This window comes from Drosophila simulans, chromosome X, assembly GCF_016746395.2.
Source record: "Drosophila simulans strain w501 chromosome X, Prin_Dsim_3.1, whole genome shotgun sequence".
Classification (NCBI taxonomy): Eukaryota; Metazoa; Arthropoda; class Insecta; order Diptera; family Drosophilidae; genus Drosophila; species Drosophila simulans.
In genome coordinates, this window is record NC_052525.2 from 7,003,860 (window position 1) to 7,023,874 (window position 20,015).

A 20,015-nucleotide genomic window follows, 5' to 3' on the forward strand; every position below is an offset into this window, starting at 1 on the left:
CTCATATATTTTTTTGTAGTTTAAGCTGACGCTGCCGCGTTGCATTTTTAGCTTCTTCATTGCGCTTAAGGACTTTTGACTTTTGTTTTATTAGTTGTGACCTGCTCGGCCCACTCACCCCCTATTCCAGCGACCATACCCCCTTTCGGCGGACTTCTTACTTAACCAACTCATTTTTTTTGCAAGCCCAACTCGCAGTGTGTGTCTCGCTCTCCCGCTCACTCACTCCATTAACCCGCTGTTGCCGTCCCTGTCTGCCGTAGTATTTCTCATATTTTTAATTTCTGCACTTTGTCCCTATTTATCCTGGCGTTGGCAGTTTTTAATTTCTCTGCTTTTCCGGTGCAAAGTTAATGAATAATTGTGCGCACTTTTGCGGCAAACGGAGACGGCGAACGGCGACAACTCTGAATCTCTGTATGTGTGAAAGAGAGGGGTATAACCTGTACACCAGGAGGTGAAAGAGAGGGGCATATAGCGGTTGGAAAGGAGAGATGGGGGGATATAGTGGAGATAGAGTGGCGCGCTGAATGGCGCAAAGTGTGATTGCATCCGGCGCCTTAATGAGTTCTTGATTTAATTCTTTTTCAGCTGCCTTTCGTTTGGTTTCTCCTCTCTGCAATTCTTCCCCAAGCTCTCTACCAGATTCTCCCACCACTCACTGACGTTGATTTCGTGCCATTTGCAGAAGTCCACTGCCGATGTCGCTTTTCAGTGTCATTGTGACTGAAAATTGGTTGACACGGCCAAAATGAGGAGGGGGGTTTATCCGAAGAAGGAGTAAATGTCAAGAGCTACGGAGACGGAAAAGAGCCAAAATGCGATGGAGGGATAAACAAAATTCGACTCGACAATTATAGAATCTGGACTGCGACTATTCAAATTACTTAATTAATTTAAATACATTAATAATAAATGCAGCCTTTTCTTCTGAACTCTAGATCTTCGAAAAGCTTATGCTACTCGTACAGCCAAACCAATTTTCCTTCTTCATCGACACTAATTTGTCTTCAATGAAGTACGAAATGAGCCGCTCAAGTGGCCTCTCTCCATTGCATTTTCCAAGTTCCCTTGTTGGCCATTTTCCGCCTCCACTTGACTTCGGAAAAGTGCGTGACCAAAAGCAGGACAACAAAGGGCAGGACAATGACCAGGCGACAAAACAGCCGGCGACACAAAAAGGCAAACCTTAAATCCCAAAACTCAAACTCTAGCTCGCAACAAAACAAAAAAAAAAAAAGCCCAGAGAAATACGGAACGCAATGAAATCAAACTGAAGTGCCAAAATGACAACGGAATAGGAACGGAATGCCATGGAAAAGGCGGAAAATCCAAAAGGAAAGAGTCTCCGGGAAAGTCTGAGCCGGGACAAAGCCAATGCGTAATCAAAGTGCTCGAATAACGGCAGGGAGGAGCAAGAATCACCTACTCAGACCCCAAAGTCCTTTCACATCACACTGAAAAGTATGAAAAAGTTTTGACTAACATGAAAATTTGATAACAGCAAAATCAGATAAACATGTAAAAAGCTACAATTGCAGTCAGGTATCAGAATTAATCAAATGCTATGCGGTCTAGTTTTATTTTTAAATGAATATCTATAATATATTGATATTTTGCATTTCTTTAAGTGCTTGGCCGAAGCAGAAGCTACAAACCAGACGACGCCACATCGTCGTTGTCGTCTTCTTAGGTGGATCAGCATCAGCATCAGCTATATAGCAATAGCCATAGCTTTGGCTATAGAGCGAAGAGCAAAGAGGGAGCTCCTGCATGGGTCCGTTCGTCTGCCTGTCAGACACAATGAGCATCATTGTGTTTTAAGTGCGTTTGTTGTCCTGCCTCGGAGTCCTTTTGGGTACTCCCCGCCACACCGAACTCGTACCACCCGTTTTATTTTGGCCCTGAACACCACCGGTTTCCAAACGCCCGGTTCGGTTTGTTGTTTATTTATTCTTTTTCTTGCCCATCCACATTTTTGGCATCGGCTTGCCATGTATTTCCGTCCTTTTTTGCAGAAGAAAGTGGCCAGCCACCAGGCCAGACACTTTACTTTTGCCATTGTCTCTCCAAATCACCCTGCCCCCCGATATATTCTTCCCCCGATTGCCAAATGAAAAGCGTTTTCAAATTAATTGATTAAAGTCCATTACAAGTTGCTACCAAATGACAGTGGCAATTGTATGAGAAATGACTGCCAAGGACACTTGGACATCGGAGATGGCACAAATGGGATTGCCTGAGGGGCAGCCGAGGCGAAATGAAGGGAAAAGGAAAAGGACATTGGTGATCCATTGAAAGTGGCGGCTAAGGATGGGACAAGGATTTTACAAGGCTTACACATATGGCAAGGCTCATTGACTTTGCCGACTCCAAGGATGTGAACATAGCATTATGGGGGGCATCGACTATATTCAGTAAATTGTATGTGCAGTTTTAACAATTTTTTTTTGCGATATATATGGTATATTAGTTAAAATAAAAAATGCATGGTCTAAACTGACAAAAACAATAATGTATTGTAAGTACACAACTGCCCGTTTGCGATATATTAACATGCACGTATTTATTGCCCTGCCAGGCTTTTCCCAAATAAAAGCCAACTAAAATCCAAAACTAACAAGCGCCTAAATCACTCAATCACAGGCGGAATCCATTTGGAATTTCCTCATTTGCCCGACAAGTCGAACGGCGGAATTTTCCGGACCGAAAGGAAAACACCTAAGTCGGATTGTCCGGAAAACCTTTTCCTACATCTTCAGGGCCGGACGATGGATTTTATTTATGTACGGCTGGCCAGAAGAATGCCCGGGCAATTTCTCAAAGCCCAAAAACCGGAATTGAAACGAAGCGAAAACGGTGAGCGAATGTCAAGGAGGAGAAGTCCTGCGGAAAAGGAAGTGGCTGTTCGTGCACGCCGAACAAATCAAACTTGTAAATTAGCAATACTCATTGACAAATATTTCATTCAGACAGTCGACCTGCCATCTGCCAGTTCCCTCTGAATTTTGTGAACGGAATGGGTATTCGGTTTCTCCTTCGTTTGGTTATCATCGGCATAGTCCTTTTGTTTTGGTTGCCTCTGCAGAGCGACGACTATGCAATATTTCAAACACGAACTTTGCGCGCCAAAGATTAATTAACTTATGTCAAAGTAATTTTCAACGTTCGTTAGGGCGACACGAGCCATCGTCCTTGGTTCTTCCACCGTCGAGGATTCTGCAGTCAAGCGAAATTGATTGTCAGTCATTCAAAGACATTTTTTCTTATTTGGCCAAGGCTGGCAGGGCTCAAAGATATTGGCTTTTAATGGGGGTTGGCCGGCAGTTCGCCTTGTGGCTTACCGAAGGTCAGAGGCGGGGGGCCATTTCCCTGGAATATTGTTAGTTATTTGGCGGGGGAGTCCAGAAATGGAGCCGCAGACACAGTCAATAAGTAAATAAATGAATGTAATTACAAGCTAAATAAACACCAATGCGATTAATGGGGATTTCCCCTCCACATGAAGAAAAAAAAAAAAACATCGAAAAATAGGGAGTACGCAACTTTGTCATGTGCCTTTAAGTTGTAGCTAAGCTAAAGATTTTACCTGGTATTTAGTATTATACTTGAAATAACCATACAAAAACCAATGCGATATAATTTGAAACTATATATTAAATGTTTTGGGTATTCAAATAACATGTACTCACCCTTTTCAATATGTTGGCCTTTTCATTGCATCCTTTGTGGATTTTTCCTTATCTGAAAATAACAAATATTAAAATGAAAGGTTTAATAATGGTTTAAACAGATATTTGGCATTAAAACTGGCTTTTACTTTTTGTTTAGTATTAACTACTTCAAAGGCACATTCCTCCCAGTTTTTTTGGACAATTTTTTTTTTGGTATGGACAAATATGCTAAGAAGTCGCGGCCGCAGCTTCTGCATAAAGTAGAAATTTACACATTCTTAGCGAAATAAATACGCAGCACAAAGCAAAAACAGTATTAAAAAAAGGCAAAGAGAAACATGCAGATCTTGCGGCGAATGTGGAAAAAATCTGCCACACAAATGGGAGAGATGAAGTAACCAACTTGAGTAAAAATTCTTATAATTTTTCCAACGCCCACACACATTTGCACAAAGTAACTCAGGTCAGGCGACGGTTTTTTATGTTGTTTTTTTTTTTTCGGGAGTAAAGGCTTAACAAAAAATGCTTTTTAACATTTAAGTCGGAGATGGGGAAGCAGGTTAAAGAAATGCTTTGGTTGGGCGGCAAAAAGAAACACACACACTCGACAACATAAAGAAGATTTCAGCTCGTCATTTATGCGTTTATCTGCGGCCGCCAACAAACGCGCAACGTGGCAAGTTCCCTTTGCCACTTCGCCGCTCGCTTTTCCACAGAAAAATAGGGGGATCGGACAGGGGGGTAGGGAAGGATAGAAAAGCGGTGGAGATTGTGTGTGCATGGGGAGAAAGTGATGCCCCTACAATTTTCAAAGATTTCTGCGGAAAACTTACATTTTGAAGATACTTCTAATAGCATTCGATAGACTGCTAAAATTTTTAATTTAATTTCTTGGACTTTGTTGTCATAATACCCTACGCTACAAGTCGTTACAGCCGAATTTCAAAGTCCCCAAATCGTGGAGGCTAAGTGACAACTTCCGACAGATGCAGTGCGCCCAAAAATTATGCAACTGCAGGCTGCCAACCGAGGAGCGAAAAGGACGAAAAGGACTCGCATTCACATGTGCGACCGCTTCGCAAATCTTTTCTTTTTCACCAGACCCAAAAAAAAAAAACGCGCAAGGCAAAACGACCAGGAGAGGTTAAACAAACGGCACGTGGGCAAGGGAAAAATACGCGAAAATTATATTTAAGATGACATTTATATTTTTTGGAATGTAGAGAGGGCGATTCAGCTGCGGTTCCCGCTGCGTGTGAGCCTTGTTAACCTGTTTCTTTGTTTGTCGGCCGTCTGGCAAAAAGAACAGCGGCCAATTAGCCCAAGACTTGCCCAGTTTACAAGCCATCTCTTAATTAGGAGTGTTTATGTTTATTTGCCAAAGGATTTGGCCAGGGGAACAAACAAAAAAAGAACACTAGAACCAGTTTAAATAAAGGGATGCACAACTTGCACCAAGCCTCGTGTCTTGGCCAAAATCTTCTAAGCCTTTCATTCTTAGGCCATCTTCTTCCCCACTATATTTTCCCTCGTTTTTTGTTTTTTTGTATGTTCTGCTGGTGCTTTTTAATTAACATTTAACACGTTTGAGCCCCCAGACTCTAGAGCGAAAAAATGACATACATCAAAAGCGAGCAGAGACAGACAGATTAGGACAGTAGTGGGCGGACCCAAAAAGTGACGGGTGCGGGCGGGGCTGCCATTACACGCGTTAATTTCATTAAAATTAAACACATGCATGGCCAAAAACAAAGGGCCAGCTCACTTTGGTTGGGTTAAGTAGCCAGCCTGGGTAATATAAAAATAACATTAGCCCCATGTCCTTGTGCAGGACACCTTTTTGCCACTCGCAGGTATTTTATCTTATTTTATTTCATTTTATTTTATTTAACATTACTTCTTTTTGTTTTCCGGTCAGGAACGAAACCTGGCCGACAATGAGCTGCGTTCTACGTGTGCATCCTCTTGCGGTGCCATTTTCCCATTTTGCCCGCTCAGGCTGCGCTTTTTTGTCAAGCGTTGAATTTTTGTATCTCTGTGTGTGCGAAACGTCTGTCTGTCAAACGTGGACTGCATACTTTTAGGCTCACTGTGCACCTGGCACCCTTTCTCGCCCTGCCACTATTCGGCATTTTCCCCACAGCTTTCCAACCACAAATGTAATGCCGAATGGGATTACACGGCCTTAGAGCAGCTGCTAGAAATGGTGACTGTCTATAAGTGAGTGGCACTTGACAACGCCCAAGTGCATTCCACTGGATGCGTGCTCTTTTCTGGGTGCAGTAAATATCCTTTTAGCGCGCTAAATAAAGAAAATAAGTTGAATTATAGCCTGTTTTGACCAGTTAACAACCTAATCTAAAGGGAAGTGTTATATTTTAGGATGTTAAAAAAAGTCATGCTTTAAGGAGTACACTACATTGAAAAATAGAAGGATTTTTTTTTGGAAAATTGGTAAAATTTTAATATTTTTAGTTGTGAATGCCCCTCGATAAAAAATTGAGCTGAGATTTTAAAGAGATATGACATTCTAAATTCGTACTAATATTTATTAAGTTGTTGGTAAAATACTGTTATTTTTTATACATAAAATTAGTATACTTTTTAATACACAAATTCTGGTTTTTGTATTTGTTTTTTTATGTAACTCAGTGAAATTAAGACGCACAGATAGAAAACAAATGGTCTTATGCAACTGGCAACATAATCTAACTATCCATATCACTTTTTTTAAATTCAAAAGTTTTTTTTGTTTTTTCAAAATTTCGGGCCTATTTTGATCAGTTTTTTTTTTTCGAAAAATGGTAAAATTTAACAATTTTTAGCTGGGAATGCTACTCGATAGGAAATTAAGCTACGAATTCAACAAGGTATGGCATTCCACATTTGAACTTCAATTACAAAAGTTGTACATAAAATGCTGATATTTTTCTTATTGAAAATCAGATACATTTCTTGCCAAAATTATAGATTTTTTTATTGGTTTTTTAGTTGTAATTTCGCAAAAAAAAGACTCACGCATACCAAACATACTGTTTTTTGCAGCTGATAACCCATCCTAACGACGCATTACCCATTTTAGAGGATTTGGTAAAATCAATTTTTTTCGAAATTTTCACTTTTTTATAAGGGTAACCCCTTACATCACATTTAGCTGCGAATGCCATTTGATAGGAAATTAAGCTACGAACTCAACAAGGTATGGCATTCTACATTTAAACTACTATTACAAAAGTTGTGGGTAAAATTTGAATATTTTTCTTACTAAAAATCTTGACTCATTGTTTTCCCAAAACGATCAGTTCTTTTGATTGTTTTTTACTTGTGACTTCGTAAAATTAATCATGGATAAGAAAAATACTTTTTTTTTGCAGCTGACAACCTAACTTAACGGCCCATTTGAAATTTTCACTATTGAAAAAGTTGTGCGTCAAATGCTGATACATATTTTAACAAAATTCGGAATCTATTTTTTTACAGAAATTAGTTGATTTCTAGGGAAATTTTTGTCCAGAAATTCCCGAAAATTTCAGAACTTTAAAGCAGTCAATTGCATGCCACAACAACAGTACACATCCGTGGTCTCCATTCAATCCAATCCGTTTGGTATGAAAGCCCACTGAAATCCTCAAAACAAATAACCAAAGACGAAGACGCGTAATTCTGCTGGCAAAAATTAAAAGCAGCTGTCAAATGCACTTGATAGTTTTTAACCCAATCCGGGCAGCCTCTGCCTCCCAAATACACCTCCCTAAACCCTTTTTTGGGATTCTGCCCGCAAAACAACAAATAGAAAATTATGCTTCAATAAATAAATTTGCCTATGAAACCAAGTGTTCGTATGTGTGTGTGAGTTTGGGGGATTTTTCGAGTAGTTCGGCGCCGTTTTGATTAGGTTGGGGTATTTCCTAGCGTCTGTATTCAGAAAAGGTACGATTAATTGAAGAGCTGTCTGATGGAAAGGGTACAATTCAGAACGAGCCATATGTGCCACACGGTATTTCTACAAGCCAATATTTAGTAAGATGTGGTGTACTTTTTATACTCTTCTTTTGATGTATGGTATATTTGATTTATAATTTTATTAAATATAAAATCATTATACGCCAAGGGTACAAAGGTTTTCAATAAAAATGATAAATTTTCCAAAAACTTAATCAAACTTTTAAAAAATAGTGTTAGTCGTTTATTTATATACTTATATGGGTAGCATGGAAAATCATCAGCGTACTTTCACAACGGCTACTAGCTTTTATTTATTTGAGTATCCCACACATGTGGCTTTTTCCCTCTCATTTTATTTATGTGGCTGTGTGTTTTCATTGATAATAAAAGGATAATAATAAAGTGCGCGTCGCGGCAAATATTTGGCTGTCCCAAAGATCCGCACTCGCATCCTTATTCGCTTCAAAATCAGACAGGCGACCCTTTCATCTGAGTGCGCCCAGAAGTATGCAGGGATTTCGTGTGTATGTTTAAATGCTTGTTTGCCTCTAAGTTCCTTTGCAATTTATTGTTTTCGACATATTTGTGGCTGTTGATTTGGCGCGCAGTTTCACCAGAGCCCCCTTCTATAGAATCTCTAAATATCGCGAGGTAGTGGCTGTCTAGGCCTTTCGGTTCTTGGCTCTTAGCGATGGCATTGCTTAATTAACGTGAACATGATTGCATCTGGTTTCTTTTCAATTGGCGTGGGATTGTCTGGGCTGGGATTTCGATTCGCTCATAGCCTCCGGCAACTCAAAAAGTTTTGTATTTGCGATGAGTTGTCAGCACTCGATATCATCGGTGTTTTGGCTCTAAGTAATTTGGGAACAAGTCTTTTGTGAGAAAGGTTATGCTCTTAAAAAAAAAACTTTTTATTACCACTCCCTATAGCAATTTATTTATTGCTCCATTATTTCTCCTGCCGATAATTTCCACATAAGGCTGACTATTTGTATATCTAATACGATGCATCAATGCATCAACCTGTCTCCCAATTCGGAGATGCAAGATGCATTTCCTTCTAGTGTACTAACCTCTGAGTAACCTCACAGGGTCTTCGATCCATATTAGGGATGTAAGCTATGGGGATATTGCACGGCGACAGGAAGTAAAACGGAGCGTTGACAGTGGACAACATAAATTAACCAAAGTTGTATTTAAATCAAATGCGATTGTCATCTACAAGCGATGATTACCCATCCCCTTTTCCAGTTGCCAACCGCTTTCCCTTCGAATTTCATACTAGTTTTCTTCCAAGATGACCCATTTTTGGGCTTTTCGCCAAGCTGTACTCCACTCTCAACCTTTGTTTTTCTTTTGTTCCATTCGGCTTTTCATTATGCCTATCGCAAATGTGCGATGCGGCATTTTTGGACTGGTGTCTTAGGACCTCTGATGCACAGCCAGAAATATTATTATTAAATGTGATAAATACAACTTCTTTTCAATATTCGCTTCTTATTTGAATTAACTTTTAAGCTATATTAGTTAACTGTTATATTTGAAAATAATAGTACAAAAAATAATATATTAATTGTATTTTATAGCTTATTTTATATGTTATTCTGAGATACAGAATATGTGTACTTTGATATGAAATTGCAACCTTCCTTTCAATTTTTGAGTGCATTTTCAGGGGGTATCCATGGCATAAGCAACATCTATCAGTAGCCACAAACATAATTTGCCATTTATGACAAATTGATAATCGTTTACAACTTTTGTTTGGGGCACGCACCAAGTGCTGTTCTTCCTCTTGTTCCTCTATCTGCCTTTATCCTCGCCTCAGCTGCTGTCCTTGTTTTTTTGGATCTGCAGCTAATTTGCATACAATGGCTAAGCCACGAGTCTTTGGTCTGGTTGTCAGGTTTATACGCACTTTTGGCCACATCGATAAGCGCCACTTGTCGTGGGTTAAAGGTTGTGGGGGATAAGAAGAATCGCGCTTGGAGCCAAACAGGAATTTATTTATAAAAGCTTTCCAATCAATTAATTTATAAAGGCGTTCTTTTTCATCGGTAACTTATAGTTTCTTGCTTAAAATTTAAAAACAATTTAACCACCTATAAATTTTTACGTTTAAAATAAATACTCTTAAAATGTAATTCACCTGATCTTAAGCACAAAATACCTTTGTCTTCTTTTTTACTAATTCACTCAATTTGTTGCACACTTTTTGTTTGCATTTATCTCTAGCACTCACGCTCATTTGTTTTTTCTCTCTGGCGATTTCCCCTCTTCGAGTAGAAATCGCACCAACAGATGTGAGCGTTTTCGAATTTCCCCTTGTTCGAAAACGTGTTTCACTCAGAAACGAGTGAAACGGAGAAAGCAAGAGAGAACTGAGAAAGGGGAAATCCCCGAGTGGTTCAGTGGTCACTCAGTGTTGTCATATGCCGGTGGTTGACTCGCAAGAACAGATAACCATTCCGAAGGAAAGTACCAGACCACCGAAACAACTCCTGAACTCTGACGGGGATCTTTGTTTTGTCAACTATTTAATAAATCATAATTACGGCACTGCTAGAATGAAAATGGCTGATAGAAAAAGAGAGTTTTCAAATAATTCAAATTTTAGCTAAAACAAAGCATATTGTTTAAAAACCTACATCTACAAAAGTTTTAAAAATGTGCTCTGAAAAGTTTTCTTTGTGATAACTAACCCCTAAGATCACCCATGATATCTTCTTTCACATTCGCCCAAAATTGCCTGGCTCCAAGTTCATTAGAAACCCGTCAGCGGGAGATTGGCACACATATGGACAGTGGACAAGGGCCAAATTGCACTCCTTTTGTGTTCGGCGATGGATGGACTAGGGATTCAAGTGCTGGCCGAGAAGGGATAGTAGAAGTTGGGTGGGGAAAGTGGTCGAAAAGGACGCGGGCACCAAATGATGGCGACATCATTTGTCAAAACAAACTTTTTGACATGGCCGCGCATCGCAGCGAAAGTGCGTGGCCTTCCGCCCACCGACCGACGCCCAACTCCCATCGCTTTCACCCATTCTCACACACTTTCACCCACTTGTGTGCGTGTGACAAACCCAAATAGCCACTCGATTGTCCCCGACTGACCGGACCGATGTTTATCATTATTATCGCCACTCGCGGACCAAAATCACAGGCTCATCCTCTCTTGACTCTTTCACTGTTAGATAGCAATGCGTATCTCTTGGTTTCTGAAATGGTTCATTTTAAGCAGATGCTAGTCAAGATTGGTATATTTTTTTGACGTTCTTGCTGAAACACTTTAAAAGTGAGCCTTCAAATTTGGCTGTAAAGAAAAGCTACTTTCATAAATAAATTAATAAAAAACAGCCAAGATCAAGATTTGTATATTTACGTACTTATATTATTTTATAAGAAATTTAAATCAGATTTTGCAGTGCCTTCATAAAGGGGTTAAAAAAAGTGTGAGGGGTTGGCTGTCCACTAGTGCAAATTATTGTGAAATACACAAGAAGCGCAGCGGAAGGAGAAATATAAGAGAAGCCATAGCATACTTTACCAAAAAATGAAGTCATCGAGCAGGAGATGTTTTTGCCACAAAGAGTGAGGAAGAGCAGGAGAAGAGGATGTGCGTCCTGAATGTGCATGTGTGTGAGTGAGTGTATGCTGCATGGAACCCTTAATTAAATAAATTCAATATGCGCAACGGGCAGTCAAAAGCCACCCAAAAAAGAGTCCCTGCTCGGCCGCCATCCCACCCCAAACGCTCCATCCGACAGGCAAACTGAAAACCCAAATATCGTCCGGGGCCAACTACAAAATTATATGGCGAAAATGTTCGTTGGAAATCGTCATGGATTTTAATATTTAAAAGCGTTTTCAAAAATTGTCCCCTTTCGTGACGAACCGGGTTAGAGAATGAGATGGCAATGGGGGAGTGAGGATGACTGAGAAAAGGGTTGGATATGTAGGTGGCAACCGGTCTGGACATTTGCTGACCAACAGGGTCCCAGTTCAGAGGGCAAACGCATCGACTTTCTCTGACTCCCTTGCTCACCATCGTGCTAATATCCCCGTCCTGCTTGGTTGTGTCCCAAAAGTCGACCCAGACCTAAAAAAGGAACCCAAACCCGTTCGACAGGCAGCGGCAACATTTTGATAAGCGCCGCATGGACAGTCGCCTGGGCATCCCCAAACCACTGCCCCAACCACCCGAAAAACACCCACTGACCATCCAACCAACCAGGCAAGGAAATAAAAAAGTAACAGCCTCACCCAGGACACTCACTCACACTTACACAGCACACACTCTCTCGCTCGTCGCCAAAAAGGATATTATTTAATGAGCTACACTTAAAGCATTGGACATGGAGGGCTTATCGTGGGTGTGGGGACTTAAAAGGACGCTGACCAAATCGAGTTGACCTGTTCGAGAATGAGTGTGCACTGAAAATGTATATTGAATTAGTCAATAAACAATTAATATATCTAAAATAGTAATATCCTGGATTGCATTAAATATTAAAACCACTTTCAACAAGAGCTGAACAGAAATCGTACTAAAGTGTGAGTGTATGGCATTTGAAAATCTAAAAGGAAATGTAAACAACCTATGTACTTTATTTTTGTTGGAATAAAAATTTAGTTTTTTTCGCAGTGAAACTTTATGGTTGAAAATTTGGTAGTTTGGTGCATAGTTTTCGAGACTCAGCCGCTTGGCTTGCATATTGAATTGGAGGCTTTGGTCCTGTTTTGAGTCCAACTCCGTGCGATTGTCCTGCCACTGAGCTTTGGGGTCAGGCGTGTGCGTGATTAAAAATTCAATACCGAAACGAATGTGGAATTGAACGGTAAATTAAATGAGCCAAAAGGAAGGGGATAAATATGGCAGAGCGTATATGCCAAAAAGGATAATACATTTGGAACAAAATGAATTCTTGTAAAAACGGGAGCTGGTTAAAATAAATGTTTAATTCAAAATTACTATTGTGTAATTTCAGTATGAAATAAGTTACAAAATTAATTAATTAATCTTATTTACATTTGAGTACATATTTACTACATATTTACTGAGTATTTTAAAGGAAATCACACTAAAATCCAAAATGTTTCAAGAGTTTGCCCCTATTCAGAGTCTTAGAAGGGGAAATACTAATAAAATCCAGCTACTAGAGTCCTCCAGCATCTTGAGCCGACTAAAAGCCCCAGCTCCAGTCCACCGAAGGAGATGGAGGTGCTGTGGTACGTGGCCCACAAGGGCTGAGACAGGTTCTTATCGTAATGCCCACCTTGGCTGCGCCATCATTCTGCTCCGGCGAGGAATGTTTACATAAATTCATAAAATTATTGCTATAATCAACATTATGCATTTGGAAACAAACAAAAAACCAGAAACCGCAAAAGAGTTTTCCACCCACAAGGGGTGGAAAGTGTTCCGTGTACTGTACCGTTTGGATGTATGCAGCCTCGTAATTATGCTCGCTTGATTTGCCAGCAACATTTTCTTTTTAATTATTTATATTTGGGGATTTTTAGGCAGTAGGCAGTCAGGCAAAACGATTCAAAGGCCTTCCAAGTTTTCCACTCGCCTCGTATGTTAGGGATGGTATTTGCATACATCTGACTGCCTGACTGACTGACTGACTGACAATATCTTTTTATGCTTTGGCAGCCAGCAACCCCTCCGAAGAACCCCGCACCATCCATTGGTTCGCTTTTTCGGGCATGTGTTTTATTAGGCATGTTAATTAAAAGACATGAAATGAAAATAATTAAAAATATGTATAAAAATACACGCACACACTCATTCATTCGCATCTGCATATGTGTGCTTTATATACAGCACACACTTAGATGCATAAACGCTTTTATAGAGAATATATAGAATCTATGGGCACACAAGATATGGCTGTCGAACAGGTTTCATTACTCTGCGGCCCAGATTGCCATTGAAAATGTGGGTTTCTGAATTGAAAAGGGTATATTCGGCTGTCTAGATATGATAAGACTGTTCATAAGATAAATCCGAAATTAAACAACTCTTTATAAAACTATTATATAGTATTAGTATTGGTATTAAAATAAATTTAGTTACAGAGAAACTTAATTAAGTCAATGTTTTGAATTAAAGGGATGTGCACTTTTAAAAAACCGGTTTCGGTTTTATATTTATGCATCCCTAATATAATTTTGCTTCATAAAGCAGGGTATCCTTCAGTGTTAGGCCAATTTTATAATTTTATTCATATGTGGCCATGTGTAAATTACCTTGAGGAAAATAATGAGGAAACATGGACCCCTAAATAAATTATCAACAGAAAAAAGTGTTTGATTTGCAAAAGGGTTACAGCGAAAGGAATGGGAGAAGAAGCTCATCCTTGGAGGCCTATCAATTTTCTTGCCCACTTTTCCACCAGATCGCCTTATTAACTCATTGCTGTGGTGTCAATTTACACGACAACAGCACAAAACGAACACAAGACAAAGGCTAAAATATGGCAACATTACTTTCCACCAACCAACCAACCAACCAACCAATCCCCCAACCAAACCACTCTTCGCTCCTTTGTCTCAAATTTCGAGGCTATGGAAAAATGGCCCCCAATCCAACAATTCCCAATTGCCGGCGTCTTAAGTGTTGCTAATAACGCCTACAACTAAAAACAGAAAACAGCTGCAGGGTCAAAAGGGTGGCGAGAGGTGGGTTCCAAAAAGTGGGCAGAAGTGGGTGCCATGGTTGAGCGACACTTTTAAGAAATTGCAAAGTTTTCGTAACAAAGGCAACTTGAACAATACTTTGATGCGATTTTGCGGATATTAGGTGTTAATTTTTCAAAGAGCCAACGACATTGTACGCCATCAGAAACTCACACCCTTATGGCGTTTTTAGAGCCCCCATTCTCATTCTCATCCACATCCCCCATCCCCATTCCCATTTTATTAGCCCCCACTTATTTTTCGGTGGCCTGGTTGCCATTGCCATGGCACTCTGCCTTTTGTAATTTTAACTGCTTTTGGTTAACACTTTTACGCATTGCCAACTGTGGTGGCACCACCTACCTCCTCCTCCGCATCGATATCACATGGCAGCACCACCATCTTAACCCCTTTGTCTTCCTGCCAGCAAGTCATCGATGGGAAAACTTTGGGCAACTTTTTCTCAGCTCGCCTTTTTTGTGTATTTTAATTGCCCCCAATGGGGGGATTGAACGGTGGATGGAGGTGCTCAAACAAGCGCTGAGTTACTGTTCTGCCAATGGAAAGTGGAGGGAACTGGGTGGGGCATGCCATTTATTGAGCATTTTAGCCTTTCATCGATGCTTTCAGCTGAAATTATTTTGCTCATTTTAATTATTATAACCACCAAGTACAGCCCAGCAACAACAATGCCACGACAATGCCATTGTGAGTGGGTGGTGCTGCAAAGTGGGTGGTTGGGTGTTTGACCCCACCTCTACCCCATTTACAAGTGCCGCAAGAACACAAATTTGAACGGTTATGCCACGGCGAAAAGGGTCGACTAAACGAGAGGAGTCTTCTTGGGGCTGGAGTTTGCTGATTTGGGAGCGATCGTTCAGTGGGCGGCGCCACTTTGCGGTGATGTCCCCGAAGACGTCTTTCCGAACACCAGAACTATCTTATAGTCGAGGAGCAAAACGGATGGTGCTACATTGGTCACTAAAATATGCAGACAACCCGAGCAGGACCAAACCATTTTACGCATTAACTTTGAAAACATTACTCATTACATAGCCCAAATAGAGAAGCTTGTGAATTGACAGTGTAGATGAGGCTTTAGTGCCTTTCAAGTCAACACTTGAGTACGGGAAACACTTTTAAATTCCTTTTTTTCTGGAGCTCATATCTGGATTAAGGACTCAAAACCATGTGCATTTGCTTCTATGTAGTTATCGCTCTGATTATCCTGCTCGTCATAGTGGTTGCATCTATGAACTTATCCCGCAGATGAGCCGAACCGTTGGAATGGAGTTCAAGTTCGAATAATCCAGGTAGTGAAATAAACAATGTTGCCGCCCGCCACTTACCTCCTGGTTCACTAGTTTTACCCTGTAACTCTTTTTCGGTATTAGATAGCCAGCAAGTTTTTGGTGTTTTATTACTGTAAACATTTGCATACAAGACTGCTCTCCCCGCTCCACGCTGGTTACTATAATTAACTGAATATTTATTACTGCGGTAGATAAAATGTTATGCGGCTATTATTTTAGTTTTACGGCCAACCAAGAAGCCAACAAGCCAACAGGCAAACTCGGCTAACTGAGCTTAAGCCTCAGACGGAACATGAACATGGCAGGCCACCAAAGTGGCGGCTCGTACATGAATATGCAATCCGAGCCAAAATGCAGTCGGCGCCCCTTCGGTTTGGCCATCCACGTGGGCCACGCTACCTGAACCACCTTTTAGCCATCAAGCCAAGCCACCTCCACGGATAAATCCAGTCAAGATACACCTAAACCATTGAACAGGCGTCGCCAATTAAGTCCACGAAAAGATCGGATGGAGGGTTTCAGAGATGATGTTGTTAGGAAAAGACATGCGAATACATATGAATTACAAAAGTAATTTCGAATAAGTACTTATTCGAATAAGTAGAAGACTGGCTTCCTTAAAACTTTATCAAGGGTCTACAGATGTTAATTTTTCTTGTTATACCCATCAAAAATTCTTATATTCGTTAAAAGCTACAACTAATATTATAATAAACAATAAAAGCTACAATATGGACAAGTTGGCAACACGAATTCTGGTGTAAAATTTTACGGCGCGCGAGGTGAAACAATCGCTAATTGTTTTAGGACCTTCGCTCCAGATGCGGAGGCAATAAGGTGTGAAATTCCAGACCGGGTTTTGACTTTTCGCCCGCGGCACAAAAGTTTTTAGCCAGCCAAACGAAAATTACGCATACGCCGCCTTGTCTTACACTGAAGTAAGGAGCGCAAATGAATATAACTCATACGCCACGTAGCAGCTGCCGGGTAATTATAATCATTTAATGAAGAGCACTGTAACGAGAGTTATGAGAGCTTCACTAATTTACGCAAATCTCGTGCGCATTCAAAATGATCTATAATGGGTTAATACAGGTTGTCTGATTGTTTTGTCGCCACAATTTTAATTGGTGTCTGTCGTTGAAAAATAACAATTTCGCTCAATTTCACACCATGGCTAAAAACTCAATTCGTATTAATTGCGAATGAAAAGCCGGGTTTCGTAATGACAATTCGACACGCTCGGTCGATTTAATCGGGGAGCTATAAAAGCTCCTCCCGCAACTCAAATTGTCAACAGTTAACATCTGGACATTTGGCAAGATGCATCTGAACCTGAAATATTTCATTGGTCTGCTACTGGTGCTGCTTTGCAGCTCTTTTGCGGTAAGCTAGAATATTAATATATTTCCTAGTGATTTATTTGTGACTTATGCGTAACTGCTATCCTTATAGGTGGCTTATCCCCAGGGGCCTGGATGTGGTCCACCACCAAGTGGAACCCCTCCGCCGGGCCCGCGACCATCGGGTCCACCACCTGGAGGTCGCTGCGGACCACCACCATCGACCACGGCTGCGTCTACCGGTTAAATTTGTCCACCTCTGCGGTTCCCGACTCCAATTCCAATCATAAGGCTTACTGAAACGTCACCTAGAAAATCCTTTTGTTAAGTCCCTTTTTTTTTGACAACCAAATTAAATGAAAAGTATATGTATGTGTGTATAACTGCTGAATCTAAAATGACTTTCCGTGGGTGGTTCATATATTTAATTTAATCCGATCCGAAAATAATCCGATTTAATCTATTTGCTTTACTTTATAATTTTTTAAACAAGGTAAACAGCTGTGGGCGGATCAGTCATAACGTCCTCCTTGCATTTGAAATAAAAAGCGTACGCCACAATCCAGAAATAAATGCATAAAACTATGAAGGGTATTCAAATTTAAACATATTTTTAGTGTTCTTAACAACGACTTACGCAGTCCAGTGATCGATATGCTTATATCAATGATATCTGCATCCCAAATTAAAACTTCTGCTACAAGAAAAGGAGGATACAGCAGAGTGTGTAAACAGCTTGTGATAAGAAAAATAAGCACTAAAACTGATGTTTTCTAAACAATTCGAAAAGATTTAATTAACCAGAACAAAACTCAATGACAAATCCTCACCACAAATGAGGCCACGAATAGCATTAGACAGCCAACAAAATGCACCATATCCAAAATTCCATATACAACTAGCACGATACCTTTAAAGTTATCGCAGCAAGGACTTGCATTTCTCATGGGAACTGCAACAAGTTCGAAGAAAAACAATGATAGAGCACTGATCATACAACCCACTCGTAGGGATATGATACAACAGCATTTTCTCAAGCGGCATCTCATGGTTTTTGTTTATTTTAGTTGATTTCACAATTTCTGACGTGCTAAGCACAGATAGTTTATAGATTTATTAATTTATAGACTATCCAGAATATACATACTTTAAATGGTCTGAAGCGCTTCGTTCTACCTGTTACATACTTTTCAACGGATTTAGTATACCCTCTTACTCTACTTGTAACGCTATAAATATTAATGATCTGATTGCAATTCGGTATCTTAAAAAATACATTTAAGATGTCTCAGTGTCCCCTTAAGAAGGATTTGTTCTATGATGTTAACATTTTCGAAGCTAGGAAATATGGTACAATTTTTCGTCTGCATCAATTTGTTCTCCTCTGCGTCGCAATTTACCCACTGGAAATTTTGTATTCCCCAGTCAATATGCAACTGGCTGATGAGGAATTTCCATGACTTTCCACAATTCATCCTCCCATTTTTCGACCCCGCCTGCTCATCTATTTTGCATATTTTCCGAACTTTAGCTAGTTGCTTGTACAATGAGTAAAAGTAAAATTTCGCAGACTTTTCGAGACTGTAAAATATTACACCAACACATCCCCCCCCACCAAAGTACCAGCCAGTCGATATTAAAAAAGATAAAGTTTTATTAGTTGTGCGGTGAAAATGGGCGTGGTGAGGGAGGCGAGATATAATAAAAGTAATAAAAGAAAATATGCAACACACACACAAACACCAATGAAGATGCAGATGAAGTTGAAATGTAAATTTTGTCCGAATGGAAAGTTCCGTTTCAATGATTGCAAACGGAAGCGGAAAATGCCCAGCCCAAAAGGAAAATGCCACCCGCCGCCAATGCCCTCTGGGGAATGAATGGCAAATGAAACGCAAGTAAATACGATAAATAAATGTTTAAATAAATAAGTAAATAAATATGTGGACAGTCAGCAACAGGAATTGGGTCCGAAAATGGTGGCGAAAAAGAATCTGAGGGGGCCAAAAAGTCCAAATGTAATAATTAAATTGCATTTTGCGTCTGCGGCCAAACAAAATGGCGGCCAACGTTCGAATAAGTGAGTGTGTGTGTGCGGTCGTGAATGTGAGCATAATGGTCCAAGCTAGCGAGATACCGTGTACAAGAATATAATTTACAATATATGAAATATTCATACATTTATATCTTTTGTATTTTTATAATAAAAGATTAAAAGAGTATTAAAGCTTTTTGACCTTATATGTGGGATTTGGAAAATCATTTAAAATGAAGTCATTAATCTGCATTTTTTAAACCTGTATATTACTATAACTTATGGTATTCGATATAATTCTGTATACTAGTAAGTAAGTCCATTCCACAGTTGTTTCAATCCGTAGTGGCCAGTAATAATATTTATATGCCTTGGCAACAATCATTGGTTCATATAAACACAAACACACGAGGGTACATTAATATCTTTTTCTTTTTTTTTTTTGTCTGATTTTTCATCTGTCCTTATTTCTTTCTCCAGATTCCATTCCTCGTAATTTACAATATTATAGCCCTGAGTAACGATGATTGTGTGCATCAATTGTTGGCTTTCGTGTATGGGAAAAGGCTTAAATTTATTTATCATTCAATTAAATATTTAAAATGCCAAAAAATGCTTTCACCGCCAGCGAACTTATTTAAATTTCCACGCCCACAAGTACCGCACACCTTTAATATTGAAATTGAAATCATAAATAAATGAGAAAATTTGCGTTGGTTGGCGAACGCAGATACTCGCAGGAGGTGGAAAAAAGGGGGAAAATTGAGGGAAATTGTGGGCGGTTTGTTTATTTTTGCCGCGTATGCGTAATGTGTGCATACATACATATGTGCGAATCGCATTCGCTGTAAATTTTATTGTTATATGTATATATTTATGCCCATATATGTGTGTGTTTTTTTTAACCGTGTATTTTCGCTGCATCGCTGCAATGTTTGTAAAATTAATTGACATTTTATTTGTTAATTAATTGTTATGGCAGTGTGTTGTTGTTGTTATTGTTTGGTTGGCCAGGCCG

General features: G+C 39.8%; 2 protein-coding genes across 2 annotated transcripts; one reads left to right on the forward strand and one right to left on the reverse strand.

The window, feature by feature from the left end:
• The first annotated feature begins 16,848 nt into the window (after nt 1–16,848).
• Nucleotides 16,849–17,353, forward strand: LOC6725368 (basic proline-rich protein). The gene is made up of 2 exons (XM_016173574.2): nt 16,849–17,005; nt 17,075–17,353. The coding sequence occupies exons 1-2, from the start codon at nt 16,943–16,945 to the stop codon at nt 17,207–17,209; spliced, it is 198 nt and encodes a 65-aa protein (XP_016038419.1). The 5' UTR covers nt 16,849–16,942; the 3' UTR covers nt 17,210–17,353.
• A 37-nt stretch (nt 17,354–17,390) lies between these two features.
• LOC27206769 lies at nt 17,391–18,061 on the reverse strand. The gene is made up of 3 exons (XM_016182583.3): nt 17,793–18,061; nt 17,600–17,735; nt 17,391–17,544 (listed from the first exon to the last, which is right to left on the reverse strand). The coding sequence occupies exons 1-3, from the start codon at nt 18,009–18,011 to the stop codon at nt 17,447–17,449; spliced, it is 453 nt and encodes a 150-aa protein (XP_016038420.1). The 5' UTR covers nt 18,012–18,061; the 3' UTR covers nt 17,391–17,446.
• Nucleotides 18,062–20,015: the final 1,954 nt, after the last annotated feature.